The sequence below is a fragment of the Diadema antillarum genome, unplaced genomic scaffold, assembly GCF_040938485.1.
Source record: "Diadema antillarum isolate AM-2024a unplaced genomic scaffold, OU_Dant_1.0 seq00000205_RagTag, whole genome shotgun sequence".
NCBI lineage: Eukaryota > Metazoa > Echinodermata > Echinoidea > Diadematoida > Diadematidae > Diadema > Diadema antillarum.
The window spans coordinates 253,760-270,906 of NW_027271264.1; the positions used below are offsets into that span (position 1 = coordinate 253,760).

The 17,147-nt window shown below is 40.2% G+C and overlaps 1 protein-coding gene and 1 long non-coding RNA gene across 2 annotated transcripts in view; one reads left to right on the plus strand and one right to left on the minus strand.

Annotated features, from left to right (window-relative positions):
- Positions 1-17,147, plus strand: part of LOC139728916 (ankyrin repeat and IBR domain-containing protein 1-like) — a 167,353-nt gene that overhangs the window by 116,980 nt on the left and 33,226 nt on the right. The window contains exon 18 of the mRNA XM_071639845.1: positions 13,848-13,983. Within this exon, the coding sequence (XP_071495946.1) occupies positions 13,848-13,983 (136 nt within the window). The remainder of the gene's footprint in view (positions 1-13,847; positions 13,984-17,147) is intronic.
- Positions 5,730-8,618, minus strand: LOC139728915 (uncharacterized). Its single transcript, XR_011710841.1, has 3 exons — positions 8,522-8,618; positions 6,868-7,005; positions 5,730-6,281 (listed from the first exon to the last, which is right to left on the minus strand). It is a non-coding gene; the product is annotated as an uncharacterized lncRNA (long non-coding RNA).

The window sequence follows — 17,147 nt, forward strand, 5'->3', positions numbered from 1 at the left end:
CGCTGCATGCTATAAGGATTACAACCAGCACTTACTGTCAGGCAGAAGCTCGGTAGTCTAGTGGAGATGACGCCTGTCCGGAGATCAGGAGGTTGTAGGTTTGAATCCTGCTCGAGTATGTATGCCCATGATTTTTTTAATCATGGCTACTACTAAAACACTGATCAATTCAGTGCTTATTGCGTCGATGTAGGGCAATTTGTCAATCAGTTGCAAAGAGCAAACGTTTTATTAAAATCATTTCTAGAATTAACTCCGTACAGTTATGGTTTATTGAGAAAAAGAGTAACATATCCGTAAATTTGCAGCTTTTATAATATTGCCAAATTTGTATAGAAAGGGTAGGATGTTTTGTGATACATTTGAACCATAGTTGTATGCATAAAATGTGTAATTTAAACATTATTTGAATCACTACTCCCACTGGTAAACAGTGGCTTTAAGCTCTTTCTGTTTTAAAGTTTCATTGTTGTCACTGTTTAGCGATGTTGCGGGATAAAAGGGTTAAAGGGACTGGGGATGAGTGTTCGGTTGTGCAAAACATGCGAAAGAGAAGGTGCTTTGGGTATAAAATGAAAGGTAGATATGTAACTTAACATGTGTGAAAATATCTTGGAAATCGGAATCTTCTCAAATGTTTTAAAAAGCGAAAAACAAAACATACTTTTCTGGAAAAAGACCCTTCGATACGATGGCGATACGTATTTGAATTGCGGAATACTGCTTGTTGACTGCGAACATCAAGCCAACTTACAGCGAAATCAAGCCAACATGCCGAGTGAGCTGCGGAACTACTAGTAGTTATACGTAGAGCAATTGTGGCTAGCTCTACGGCTGGCTGTGCTATGGGCGCGGCGAGCGCTGGCCGCACTTCACTTGCATCATCATACACAGTGTCCAGTGCTAGTGCTTCTAAGCTCGAGCTGCTGTACGATCTTGCGTGTTTTCATTTGATGAGAGCGCTAACCTAAAATCAAAGGACTCCTCCTTTTCAGATTCACATGTCCTTCTTCCAAGATATTATGAGAGCTAGTTCTATCGTCAGAAGACTCGGTAGGCTACGTATCCTAAAAGCCATCAAACTCCATTTATTACAAGATTCTTCGTTGAGAAGTACCGAAAGCGGGATAGGTGAATGCGGTAAAGTAATACGTAGCCCGACCAGACGCCGGGCGGGCTATTATGTACAGCGACTGGGCTGTGCGTGTACGTACATAGAAACTTTTCCGGGTAAGGACGGACACAGCCGGCCCAGCGCTAGGTCGGTACCATGTACGCAGTAACTGCCGTGCTTCGCACGGCGTCTGGTCGGGCTACGTAGAAAAAAAAAATCAACGAAATCTCAATTTACAATAATTTACAATTCATGTAATTATTACATGAAACACAAACGGGTTGTGTTATTACATGTACATGCAATTCAATGCAATCTTCATGGCAAACCCATTTTTTTTTTCTTCAAAGATTTGAAACACAAGTACCGAGTAGGCCAGAGAATTCGAAGTATCCGGTACAATGTTATATCTAAACTTGCATTGGAACTAACCAATAGTTCATTTTTATTACCGGTACAACTTGTCATGTATTTGTAATTTCATGTGACTTTAATAGTTGTAACATTTATTGTGGATGATTTTCTTCACAATTGACACATGCACATACTAGGTTAGAAAGTTGGTCATTGGTGTGGCTTAGGCCTTACCTATTTTCTGTATAAATAGGGTTAATTGGAATTATTTCACAGATACACACAAAAATGTTGGGAATCAGATCATTTTCAGTCTTCTAGACTGAATAATGTGACACCTGTAATAGTCTAATAACCAATCCAACAATTTCTGAGGCTATCTTATACATTTTCTTATTTATCGTATGTACAATGCAACCATGCATGATGCAATGTCTTGTTCACCTATACAAGGAGAAAATCAAGACACAAGGAATAATCTGTTCAAGTCAATTATTTCCACATAGGTCAACAACATTCACTCAGTTTTATCTAGAACCCTGATTGGGTTTTTATCATCAGAACACATTTTTTTCTCATTGGTAAATTGACGCTTAACAATTAGGCCTGTATACACAGGTAATATCTTGTTGTGATATTTCAGTGAATTTAAATCTAACACATTACTTATGTAGGGCTAGGGTTCACTTGGCTCTCTAGCACTCATCACACTAAAAGCAAACTAGGGCAGCACACATGTGTTACTTGGAAGGAGTCCCCTGGCTAACTAACTTGTAGCCAGTTTATTCTTCACATAATTTGGCATGGGTTTACATGTAAATGTGGGTTGTTACATAAATATGCATACACAAAATCAACATAACAAAACATGCAAATAAAGAAACAAAGGTTAAAACTAAATATTCATAATAATATGTAAATGATGTGCAGGCTTGGGTGATTTAGGCATGATTTCAGTATTACAGGGAACAATGGGTGAGAAGTGAAAGAGTGGAAAATGTCATGTGATATGTGGTGTGTCTGTGATACAATTGTAGGTGGGGTGTGTGGATGCATGTGGATGTGAATACCGGTACTACTGTATGTGTGGGTTGACGTATTTATGTGTAGAGGGGTGGTACCTGTAATAAAAGAAGGGGGGATACACTTATAATAAAAGGTTCAAAATAAATCCCTACACTTACGTTATACTACCATGCATAAATACAAATTTCATGTGCACATATAAATTGCATGTGTACATGGGACCTACATTAGAAGTTGTGTGTACCAGGGTACACTGACCTTACATTTTCTTTTATCTTTGCATGTATATTTGCATTTGGTGTTGCATCATGAGCACAGGTTCTAATTGCAAATGTGCTACATGTATTTAGAAACTGCTCTCACAGTAATGTGATGTGATATACAATGTAGAGATAACAAATCTGTGCTGGCTACTTGCATGTAGGCCTATATCTTTTAAATATAAAATGTCATAATAGAAATAATTGTATAGCAAAGATTGCCAATTGACACAGGTAAGGTAATCATTTGCAGAAAAAAAAAAAGAAAAAAGAAACTGCTCAGCATTCTGTCATTAGTCAATTTGGGCATCTACACATTATACTCCTATCATATTGAACAATTATGATAATAATACTACAATGTATAACATGTAAATTAAAAGAACCTTACAAATGCAACCACTTTCAAATAACTTGTACATTTGCAGGGAAAAAATATTGAAGTGAAAGTCCAAGAATCAATGTCACAGGGTTAATGACTTCAAGTACAAAGAACACTATACTATTTCAGTGTGGAGACCTTCTACATATTGCATTGTCAAAACACAATTGGTTTAGGGTTTGAGCATATACAATTATATCAGTAGAACATCATGTAGGGACCTACCAAAATGTATATTACAATGTATTTTTATATCTATGTGAATGAAAACTGAACATCTTGTTTGAAGCACTTCCAACACATTTGTTTATCAAAATTCATACTTTTTTTTTTTGGCCACAAAATATAGATGCAATGAATATTACAAGGGCACAAACTCCATTTACCACAAAAATATTGTCCTCATAATAATGTGATTTGATAGAGTTATCACAAAATTTTGTGCTGAAAAAGTGTCTTCCAAAATGCTGATGGACAATGCTACTGTGTAGGACCTGCTGTGCCACTTGAATGTAACACATGGCATGATATCAGTGATCACATAAATGATGAGGATAATAATCATTATGAAGATGATGATAGTAATAAAAAATTAGCAACAACAACAATAGTAGTAGTAGTAATAATAATAATAGTTAGAGCAATAATGAAATGTGTGAAAGGCCCTTCAGTGATGTACACTGTTGTGCATGACAGCCCTGCATAAGTTCACTTTAAAACACTGATGCAATATTTTATCGTAACGGAGTAATTGTAGTTTTTCACCTCTGAAACACCTGGGAAACACAGGGGGAAAAAAGACCAAATGAAAAACAAGAGACCCGCGGGTCACGCGCTCACCTGAGTATCGCAATTTCACCTTCCATGCATTCTTGCACACTCTTACCTGAGAACATTGGAAACTTTAGGTCTGCATATGGATCCCTCCCCCCCCCCCTCAACTCGGGGGGGGGGGGGGGGGGGGTAGGGGGGGGGGGAGGGGGCAGGCAGTCCTGGATCTGAATCTGCAATTAACAAACTTGGAACTAAAGTCATCAATGTTCAAACTCATGGTTAACTTTGCTTTATCATTTCTGGTTCTAGAGCAGAAGATTTTAAATATTCCTCAATGTGGGGGGGGGGGGGGGGGGGTGGGCCCCCTAGGGGGCCCCCAAGAGGGACATGGTGCCCATTTGAAGGAATTAAGATTCTATCCCCCTAGGGATGCTACCTGCTAAGTTTGGTCGAAATTCATCTTGAGGTTTTCAAGAAGAAGATGAACATGTACAATTCAGGCTCCATTACAAGTGTTGGACTTCTCCCCAGCCCTCTCCTGGGTCCTAAGGGCGTGGGGGGGGGGGGGGGGGGAATGAATCCGCCAACCCCATGAAAAAAACTTGAAACTACAGTCATCAATGTACTAACTCATAGTATCATCTAAGCCCTATCATTTCTGGTTCGAGAGAAGATTTTTAAAGGTTCCTTAATTTTAGGGGGTTTGGCCCCCTAGGGACCCCCAGGTGGGCAATGGTGCCCATTTGAACAAATTGAGATCCTATCCCCCTAGGGATGCTACCTACCAAGTTTGGTGAAAATCAGACATGGCGATCTCAAAGTGAAGATGAAAATGTACAATTTAGGCCCCATTAGGACCCCTCCCCACCCCCTCACCTGGGTCCCAAGGGGGGCACCCCTGATTCCCCCATGAACAAACTTGAAACTACAGTCATCAATGTACTTACTCATAGTATCATCTAAGCCCTATCACTTCTGGTTCTAGAGAAGATTTTTAAAGGTTCCTTAATTTTAGGGGGTTTGGCCCCCTAGGGACCCCCCAGGTGGGCAATGGTGCCCATTTGAACAAATTGAGATCCTATCCCCCTAGGGATGCTACCTACCAAGTTTGGTGAAAATCAGATATGGCGATCTCAAAGTGAAGATGAAAATGTACAATTTAGGCCCCAATAGGACTCCTCCCCACCCCCCTCCCCTGGGTCCCAAGGGGGGCACCCCTGATTCCCCCATGAACAAACTTGAAACTACATTCATCAATGTACTTACTCATAGTATCAATTAAGCCCTATCACTTCTGGTTCTAGAGAAGAAGATTTTTAAAGATTCCTTAATTTTAGGGTGTTTGGGCTCCCCTGGGGCCCCCCAGGTGGGCCATGGTGCCCATTTGAACAAATTGAGATCCTATCCCCCTAGGGATGCTACCTGCCAAGTTTGGTGAAAATCGGTCATGGGGTTCTCGAGAAGAAGATGAAAATGTAAAAAGTTTACGCACGACGGACGACGGACGACGCACGACGGACGCCGGACGAAGAGCGATCGCAATAGCTCACTTGAGCCTTCGGCTCAGGTGAGCTAAAAAAGGACAAAACACTTTGTGCCTGGATATTGCAGCCCTTTCAGTTTCCAGTAACAGTTTAACGCACATGCAGTTTAGGAGTTTACAGGATTTATTTTCCCTACTTGCTACATGGGGCAAGAACAAATTTTCCAGGCAATCAATTCACTGTTTCATTCTGATTCACACATTTGAGTACTAACATGTTTGTTGTTACCTCACAGGAAAGACAGAAATAGAGAGTTCAGAGATGTAAATGTAGTGTCATATCAGTTATCACTGCCATCACATGAATGTAGTCTATGATTGGAATTGATGTTATTCATGTTCAATGTGCATTTATCAGAATCCCCAACAATCCTGGTACAAAGGTGCAGCTTTTTCATTACTAACATGTCTTTTGCTATAATACACAATGAAGGCATAAATTGACAGTAGGCCTACAGGAAGAACTGGTGTCAGAGCTATTATCATTGCCATCACTTGGATGCACTCAACATAATTATGATATTGAAGTCATCCAAGTTCAGTTTTCAAACATTTGCCAGCCACAAAGAAGAACATGAGAGGGGATGTCACTGGCTTCATGGAGCTAAGTAGTTGGGAGGGCTGGTTCTGATTGATGAGAGGGGATGTCACTGGATTCACTGAGCTTGGTGGCAGAGAGGGCTGGTTTCCACTGGCGAGATGGATGTCACAGGTCTCACCGAGCTGCGTAGCCTAGAAGAGGCAGTCTTATTTGGCGAGAGGGGGTGTCACTGGCTTCAACAACCTGGATATCTGTGATGGCACTTGGATGTGATGCTAGCTGTTCCACTGCAATAGAGGCCAACAAGCACATTCTATTGATCTCTCATCTAATGACTGAATGTTGGTAATAAAGTAACTACTACACATTTACAATGAAAAATTATTTTACTACTCATATAGACTCAATTAACTATTCAGTAATACACATAGTAAATATTCTCTTTAAAGACTATCATTCAAGCAATGACAAGTTTAGTACTGATGAAAGCAATTATGTTATATGCTGAAAGTCCAATGAAAATAGCTCATTTTATTTATGATATTTACATAAAAATTCCCTAATATGCATGCCAAAGGGACGTCTTCATCATCTACTGTAAAAGTGGAAATTTCTTGCGGTGTTGGTTGAAATTTTCACGCATTTCGCGTAAGCCGAAACTAGCGCGAAAATAAAAGCATGCGAATATTTTTGCTCGCCATTTGTTCAAGTAGTTGATGTCTTGATTCCGCGGAACTATAAACATGCGAAGCTCTTCTTACCCCGCCGACCGCAAAAAATTAGTCGCGCTAAAATATCCACTTTTACAGTAACCTGTTATCTCCTTACATCTGCCCAGGCTCTGATAAAATCAATATCTGTCAGCACTCTCACCAGGTTTTGATCCACTTCAATTTGACCCAAGTCCTTTCCTCAGAGTAGCATTTTCCTCCACAACTAATTGGAGAAGGCAACGGCATTCATGAACTTGTCCTTTTTCCATTTCACAGGGGCATCTGGACTGGAGTTCATCTGTATATCAGACACAATGAAAGGCATTAACACGGACTTACAATTAGGATAGTCCCGTTAGTTCTTCACCAATCTGTAAATTTAGTCACAGAACTTGCTATCCCATGTATTTCAGTGTAGAGTCTACCAGGTAGCTTTATCTTGTAGTGCTCACATACATGCAACAGAGAAAACTCCATGAAATATGTTAGAAATAGACTGTCTACTGTAGAACTTAAATAGCAAAAAGGAAAATAAGACCTACAGAGACCCTAGCCAAATTTTTGATGAGTTGACACTGCACATGACGTCGGGATGACCTCAGCCTCTCATTGTGCATCTGGGTAATTCTGTGAAGTTGGGGCACGAAGTGTGACATTTTAGCATAACTCAATACTAATTATGCTATACATGTATTGTTTATAGGCTTTGCAGTTGTATTGAGACCATACATTTTCCTGGAAATTTTGTGCCATTCCGACTCAATTTTGATGAAATTATTAAAACGATATGTAATGGTGTCCTGTAGCATCGTGACGTGTCCATGTAGCATCGTGATAGTAAACATTTGGTCCTAAAAGACAAATTAAGGCAATTAGCTTGACCAAAATTTGATATAATATGCATAATTACTAGATTAGTCAGATAGCTAAATATCTTAACTCTCCTTTCCACAGTTTTACACAAAAAAGGACACCGCATAGCATCGTGATACATTTTGTAATTTTCTTTTAAAATTGAAACTGTGTACAGGAAATTTGAGATATTTAGCTATCTTATTCATACCTTGTAAATATGCATATTGCATCAAATTTTGGTCAAGCTCATTGCCATAATTTGTCTCTTTGGACCAAATTTTAAAATATCACGATGCTACGTGGACACGTCACGATGCTCCAGGACACAGTGTTACATATTGTTTAATAACTTCATTAAAATTGAGTCTGAATGGCACAAAATTTCCAGGAAAATGTGTGGCCTCAATGCAAATGTAAAGCCTACAAACAATAAATGTATAGCATAATTGATATTGAGTTATGCTGACATGTATTTTGTCAATATCACGATGCTACATACATGGACACTGCCCCAACTTCATGGAATTACCCATCTACAAAGTAGGCCCTATTTATTTATATGTTGTGTATACAACCTCATATCGGGCCTATGATGTCTTTCAATCCAGCCACATGCAAGGGATTTGGGGGTCTGTATAATTCCACATACAATCATATAGTAGGCCTATATGTGGCTGCAATGTACAAACTATGTAACTTGTAACCCTAAAAGTAATGATCAAGACAACCATAATCTTATTAACCACTACCACAGCTTTGGGTTTTAAAAAAAAATGTTATAAGTTAAATTACAGCAAGAATAAGAACAGCATCGTTTGAGAACACAGAGTTATCTATTCAATTTATTGATGTTTTGTGTACTAAATATCAACATTAACTTTCATTTGCAGGTTCAAAACAGTTGTTGGATCTAGGTGTATTAAAATAGTACCAGGTAATTAAAGTTAGTTTGTACAAACCTTTTGTACCAACGGAAGGGCTGGTCTCAATGGGCAAGAGGGGATGTCACTGGCTTCATCAAGCTGGGAGGGCTGGTCTCGACTGATGAGAGGGGACATCAAGCCGGGTATAGGCTAGCTGGTCGAAACTGACGAGAGGGAATGTCACTGGCTTCATCAAGCTGGTTAGCTAGGAGGGCTGGTCTCAATTGATGAGAGGGGATGTCACTGGCTTCACCGAGCTGGGTAGCTGGTCAAAACTGACGAGAGGGAATTTCACTGGCTTCATCAAGCTGGGTAGCTGGGAGGGCTGGTCTCAACTGACCAGAGGGGCTGTCACTGGCTTCACTGAGCTGCCTAGTCAGGATGGTCCTTGAATGCGATGCTGGCTGTTGCTCTACAAAAGATACCCACAATAATATCCGACAGACCTTTCTCAACAATTAGCACCTACTGTGCTACAAAGCATACACCATTAACCACTACACTATAGAGACTGAGTGAACTGCGCTACAATGCATATACGCCATTAGCCACTTATGTATGTACGCACAATAGATACACTTCAATCAACATTTTTGCAATGCCATGTGTACCGGAGACAATAACAAGGTACTGGTACCTTACCAAACATGTGAATTCACGTTTTTGGTCCGATCATAGCTGTGATGACAACATATACACAGTTGAGTCTCCACAAAGTATTTTGTAAAAACCGAGAGTTACCAGATTCGCTGACACTTTCATTCATTCAGTGTCGTTTCGTAAAATTGGATTTCTCGCCTATCGCCAATTTGTAACAAACGTCAGTTCTGATGAGTGTCGTAACTTTCTTATTTCGACATTTTGAGACCCATAATTTGACATGAAGGTAGAATAGGGCAACATAATCCAGAATACGGTAAAATAGGAATTCGCGTATTTACATGCAAAACACAAATAGCGTGCCATTTCTTACTGTGAACAGCGATTTATGTGTAATAGAGAAGCACATTTCAAAAAGGAGAAATGTTGAGCCAAATTTGGGATGTCATTCATACTAATCATAGGCAAAAAAATTTCCATGTTAACTTATGGTAACTATACACAGCCCAGTTGCTGTACGTAGGTACATAGCGACAGGATTCGCACAGCGTACCGTACTTACAGCGTCTACCACTCCTAGTCCGAGGCCCTTTTTCTCTGCCATTATAGCTGTAGCCCGACCACACGCTGTAAGTACACTGTGCGAATCCTGTCGCTACGTACGTACAGCGACTGGGCTGTGTATAGTTACCATAACTGGAAATTTTTTTGCCTATGAATGACATCCCAAATTTGGCTCAACATTTCTCCTTTTTGAAATGTGCTTCTCTATTAATTACACATAAATCGCTGTTCACATTAAGAAATGGCACGCTAATAAAGTGTTTTGCATGTAGATAATACGCGAATTCCTATTTTACCGTATACTGGATTATGTTGCCCTATTCTACTTTCATGTCATTAAATTATGGGTCTCAAAATACATAGGTCTAGGTCTAAGATACCTACCATACCTCAATCGCATTCTGAATACACCTTTTTGTGAATCTGCATGTAGCCTTTCTCCACATATGTGAGTATTAAAAATCTCAGGCAAACTCTGATAGGCCTACAAGTACCGGTATAGGACTAGACCTATATCTTTTAGTTTAATAGAAAAATGTTAGGGTGTGGCATAGGACACCTAACAAAATTACTAATCTAGGCCTACTATCAGTATTACTAAATAGTAGGCCAATAGTGTGTGTAGATCCTCTAAGTGACATCTCTATCAATTAATCCCTAACAAAAAAGTCCTGTGGTACTCCCTGTGGTACTTGTCGGTACCACACAATGTACCACACACTTGTAATGTTACCACAGGAACTGTGTGGTACTGTACCACAGGCTTGTAGGGTACTCCCTGTAGTACTTGTCAGTACCACACAATGTACCACATAAATAAATGTTACCACAGGAACTGTGTGGTACTGTTTTACAGGCTCATGTGGTACTCCCTGTGGTACTGGTTGGTACCACACAATGTACCACACAAATATATGTTAACACAGGAACTGTGTGGTACTGTGTCACAGGCTCGTGTGGTACTCTGGGATGTACCACAGGGCAGTACCACAGGACATTACCACAGGAAAGTTCCACATTACAGTACCACAAGACAGTATACACACAAATTGTCCTGTGGTATTTTGGGACGTATAGCACACAACAGTACCACAGGACAGTACCACATGAATTGTCCTGTGGTATTTTGGGACGTACCACAGGAGAGTACAACAGGAAAGTACCACAGGATAGTACCACAGGACAGTACCACAGGAATTGTCCTGTGGTATTTTGGGACGTACCACAGGACAGTACCACAGGATAGTACCACAGGACAGTACCACAGGACAGTACCACAGGACAGTACCACAGGGCAGTACCACAGGACAGTACCACATGATAGTACCACAGGACAGTACCACACGACTTGTCCTGTGGTATTTTGGGACGTACCACAGGGCAGTACCACAGGAAAGTACCACAGGATAGTACCACAGGACAGTACCACACGACTCGTCCTGTGGTATTTTTGGACGTACCACAGGACAGTACCACAGGAAAGTACCACAGGACAGTACCACACGACTTGTCCTGTGGTATTTTGGGACATACCACAGGACAGTACCACATGATATTACCACAGGACAGTACCTCACGACTTGTTCTGTGGTATTTTGGGACGTACCACAGGACAGTACCACAGGGCAGTACCACAGGACAATACCACAGGGCAGTACCACAGGACAGTACCACAGGACAGTACCACACGACTCCTGTGGTATTTTGGGACGTACCACAGGGCAATACCACAGGATAGTACCACAGGACAGTACCACACGACTTGTCCTGTGGTATTTTGGGACGTACCACAGTACAGTACCACAGGGCAGTACCACAGGGCAGTACCACAGGACAATACCACAGGAAAGTACCACAGGATAGTACTACAGGACAGTACCACATGACTTGTCCTGTGGTATTTTGGGACGTACCACAGGACAGTACCACACGAATTGTCCTGTGGAATTTTGGGACGTACCACAGGACAGTACGACAGGAATTCCTGTGGTAATTTTCGATGTATACCACAGGAGAGTACCACAGGAACTGTCCAAAATCCCACAGGAAAATCATAATATGGTGCTATTTCACACAGAATTACCACACAGCAAATTAAATTCGTAAGTACCACAGAAAAATGCTACAGGATATTCTTCTTTTTTTCTTAACATTTTATACCAGAGGACTATCACATCAGGAGAATATCAAACAGCAGTACCACACAGGAGTACCACACAGGAAAATTGTAAGGCAGAATCAACTGAAATTTATAACAAAAATACAAACAAAAAAGCACATATTAATATTCCTCAATTAATTGATAGATGAGTTATGCTGTGAATTATAACAATTGATTTGCCATTACTTATCCTGTCCTATACTCCTACAGTATTACCTATTTAGTGAAAGTGCTGATGTAAAGCATGAGAAATTTCATAAGGACTTCTGTGGTACTCCTGTGGTACTCCTGTGGTACTCCTGTGGTACAAATTTTTACACAGCTCATGAATATTCATAAAAAGCACTCTAGATTTTAGAAAATACATATATGACTTAAAAAGTCAAAGTATTAATGATGGAACTTACTTTGAACTTTATGAAAGATTGTCTAATTATGTTATGTTATTCCCAATATCATAGATATTGTTATGAAAGTGTAATTTCATATCTTGATAATAAAGTATAATCGAGTTAGTAACCATGCCTTAATGCTTTATGGATAGACGGCCATATATATATGTACTGATAGGGTCGATGGCTACCTAGGAATAGAATATGACTATATAGATCTATTATAGGACTAGATTGGCACTTGGCCATTAGACTCTCGTTTGAGGTTATATGTTAGGAGTAGGACAGGTTAGTAAGTAGGGGCCATGTTTGTCCTGAAATCCATCACTCACCTATCAGGAATATTCCTTGAAATGTGGCTAAAAGTCTCCCAGATTTTTTTTTTCGATCTATCCTGTGTGGTACTCTCCTGTGGTACCATGGAAATGCTGTGTGGTACTGCCCTGTGGTAATGCTGTGTGGTAATAATCGACCTGTGGTACTGTCCCAAAATACCACAGGACAGTTCCTGTGGTACTGTTCTGTGGTACTAGTCCTGTGGTACTGCCCTGTGGTACGTCCCAAAATACCACAGGAATTCCTGTGGTACTGTCCTGTGGTACTGTTCTGTGGTACCGGTCCTGTGGTACTTTCCTGTGGTACTGCCCTGTGGTACGTCCCAAAGTACCACAGGAATTCCTGTGGTACTGTCCTGTGGTATGTCCCAAAATACCACAGGACAATTCCTGTGGTACTGTCCTGTGGTACTTTCCTGTGGTACTGTCCTGTGGTACTGTCCTGTGGTACCGTCCTGTGGTAATTACCACAGGAGTACCACAGGACTTTTTCGTAAGGGATGTTACACTAACAACACTAAACACTGTAACAGTTGTTATAGGTCCTACTCACACTGAACTAGTATGACTATGAGGTCTTCTGAGTTTCACAAATTTATTACCGATCCAGCCGAAGTGAAATGACATCTCTGTCGTTCAGCCCCTTATCTTCTAGTGTCTTGAGGGGAATTGGGACTCTACATTTTATTTTTCTGTCACCATCTCCATACTCTGTCACTGGTTTTCATGGTCTTCCTCTTCTTGGAGACAGATCTCTCGCTCTCCACCTGCGGCTCCATTGTTAGTGTGGATGGTATTTATACGCAGCCAGCAGATCAGAGTTCAAGCGGACCCGTGCCAGCTACAAGCTGCCGGGCGGATCCCGGGAGCGGGAAATGCACCGATAACGCTCGCTAGCCAGTGAACAGGCACCCGGGTTTCGCCTCGCAATAGGGGCGATATCTTGGGCTTGCTTTTCGCCGAGGAGAAGGCAATACATTAACGCTGTGCCAAAATCGGACAAAAGAGGGAGGCAAAAACAACACTTGAACGGAGAGCCTCTAAGCCGACCCCCCGTGATTTTGACAAGCGTTACATGTAACGCTCTTCAAAAAATCATAGATATCTTCATAATGCCGTATTTTTCATCGATTCTTTTTCATTGCTTAGTCCTTTCATAGACATTGGTCCTTGTTTTTGCCTGTTTCACTTCATGAAATAGCACTTTTGCATTTTGGGTTCCAACACTCATCCCCAGTCCCTTTAAGTGATGTTGAAGCCCTGTCATTTACATATGGAGTAATGGAGTAATATTGTATTTTCCCCTTCAGAATGATGAAGCATTACGCAGAGCCATTGAGGCATCTATAGAAGATGCCATGGCCCAGTCCCAAAGGCAAGGTATGGAAGAGGAAGAATCATCAGACATTTCCAGGGGGAGGTTGGGCAGTGGAAGGAATCAAGGAGGTGAGATTTGTTCTTCTGATCAACGCACATAATTGTCTGACCAATGTGATGGTCGTCAGTTCTTGACCCCCCCCCCCCCCTTCCCCGGCTCAAAAACTGTTATTTAGATTGTATCTGATTCCTTTAATTTCACAATGTTTGCAAATACAAAGCTTTGTATTGCCTCTTTGTGTGTGCTTAATTCTTTTCTTGGACTTCATATTGGCAATTTTACACAAACATCCACTATATTGCTTGTAGCTGTTGGGACTACTTTTTTGAGGATGATATTGTGTCATTGATTTCTGCACAAGTAAAGTTTTGAGCACTAATTATGTGTTTTTCTTACTGATCCTCCATTTCTAATGATCATTCATGATGACTTTGTGCTTAGTTGTATCCCCCGGCATATATGCTGGAGGATACTTTGGATTCTTTGGATCTTGAAAAATCTTCTTGTCTAGAACCAGAAATGATAAAACTAAGTAATAACATTAGATAGTACATTGATGACTGTAGTTTCAAGTTTGTTCATGGCAGATCAAGGGTTTTCCCCATGGAGTCCAGCTTCCAAATGCATGGCAGATCCAGGAGTGCCTCCCTTGGAGCCGGGGGGGGGGGGGGGGGGGGGGGGGGGTCCCAACTGGGGCCTAAATTATACATTTTTGGGGGTCAGTACTGATGAGGTAGTGCAAATTGGTGACTGTAGTTTCTAGTTTTTTCATGGCAGATGTAGGGGTGGCTTCAAAGTTGGGGCCCTATTTTTGTCATCTTCAGTTTTGTCTTAAAAAGGCATGGTCAGATTTTCACCAAACTTGACAGGTGTTATTGCTAGATATTAGAAAATATATTTGTACAAATGGGCACAATTCTTTGCTTGGAGTGTCCCAGGGGCACTTTTGCCAGTGTGATAGAATATGAAAGTGCCTCCCCATCCCTCTAAATTTTGTCAGTAATAGTCAGCAAGAATGCATGGAAGGTGAAATTCTGATAGTCAGGTGTGCATTAGACCACCATTTCTTTTGTTTTATTCATGTGTTTTATTAACCCTAACTTACCTGGGCTATTTAGTGAGCTTGAATTCCTGGGGGGCGGGGCATTATGCCCCCCCCCTTCAGATCTCGGCTGTTGATCGCGTGATCGCCGCAAAATTTTGCGTGAACATAAAGCTGGATGTAATCTACAAGACTGTTCAGTTAAATTTTCCAAAGATTTGCATTTTCTATTTTAGATTAATTAATTATGCAAATATATGCAAAAAACCTCATTTTCATCTTTAATTGGCTTATAAAAGCTTATGGAATTCTGATTTTTGTTGTAAGTATTCCTAGTGGCATTCCCAACGTTTGTGCGTAAAAATGAATTCAGTATCAAAATTAATTTCCTATGTTTTTTATTGTTTTATCAATTTTTTTATTTATTTCTTTGTTTTTTTGAACTTTTGTTTTTGTTGGGTTTTTTTTTTTTAGCAGAATTTGTCATACACATATTTTGAAGCATAATTATGCTGAAATAAATTGATTTCAGCCATCAAAATAAAAAATATGAATCTTTATATGAATTAATTGAAAAAACACAATTTGTATTGACTTTGTACACAAAATCACGTTTTGGAGCAATTTTGGGGTTGACGAAAATTTCTTGAAGGGGTGTGGCTTCCAAATGGTATGCCCGGGCACGACAAATTTGGTCTCAAAAGTTGTGCGAGACTTGAAAGTAAAAAGTCACCGAGCGGCATGGTCAAAAAAATTTGCGTGCCGGAATGGTCGTGGAATTCGTCGAGGGAGGGGCCATTATGGGTCGCCTGGTAAGTAAGGGTTAAATGATTTTTCCTAATGTGGTTTTCTTTATTATGCCTCCGCCACGAAGTGGTGCCGGAGGCATTATGTTTTCGGGTTGTCCGTCCGTCCATCCGTCCGTCCTTCCGTCCGTCCGTAATGAATTTTGTGGACAAGGTTACTATCAAAACCTTTTGAGGTATCCTAATGAAACTTGGCATGTATGTGTATTAGGGGATGAAGTTGTGTCTATCAACTTTTGGGTGCATATGCTCAAGGTCAAAGGTCAAAAGGTCAAGGTCAAATACAGAGAATTTCACTATTTCCATCATATCTTTGCAATGCCTGAAGATATTTTCTTGAAACTTAGTGTATACATGTATTAACCAATTAAGATTCTCTGGTGAAAGTTTGGATCATGAGGTCAAAGGTCAAAAGGTCAAGCAAAAATATTGAAACTTTACCTTTTTTCTCTGTACCTTGGAAATTGTTCAAGGTCTCTGCGTGGAAGATAGTATATATACATATACTGACTGGTAGTGATTATCTAGAGAATTTAGGGTTCATGGGGTCAAAGGTCAAGGGCAACACTTCAAAATTTTACTGTTTCCCTCATGTTTATGCAATGCCAGCAGGATTATTATTTTTTTTTTACACGAGGTGTATACATGTATAACCTAATAGAGATTCTCTGGATAGTTTTTTTTTTTTCTTTTGTTTTTGCCTCTAAGGTCAAAAGGTCAAAGATCAAGTGAAAGTGCTGAACTAAATTTTTCCTCCATATCTCGGAAGTGGCTCAAGTTATCTTGGAACGTACTACATATCTATGTATCTTCTGCCTGACAGTGATTATCTTATGAATTTTAGGGTCAAAGGCCAGATGAAAATGGTAACAATTTACTATTCAATACAGAAATTGTACTTTATCTCCATACCTTGAAAATTACTCCATGCATAAATGTATGAATGGGTCAAAGTCAAGTTAAAGTCTGTAAATCCCAAATACATGCTCTCCTATTCATCCAATTAAACCTAGGTCAAGGAAGGTGAGCATTCAACACATTTGTGACAAACTTGTCATTTTAACATTTTGCCAATTTTGTGAAAATGTAATCACACATTGTCCGCATGTACTATTTAGACCTATTAGGAGAATCATGCATTATGGCGGAGGCATACCAGTCGCCATAGCGACATTTCTAGTTTCATATATTTGTTTATTTATTTTTTTTTATTATTTTTTTTTTGGGGGGGGCCTTAAATTTCATTGTCTGGCCACCAAAACCTGAAAATTGTTGATTTTGGTAAGTGTTGAGCCTTGTGTATCTTTATGTGGGAATCAGTATCAGCTTTTGTGGTAAGATATACATACTGATGACTTTTCTTGTGACATATTTCCAGAGTGCA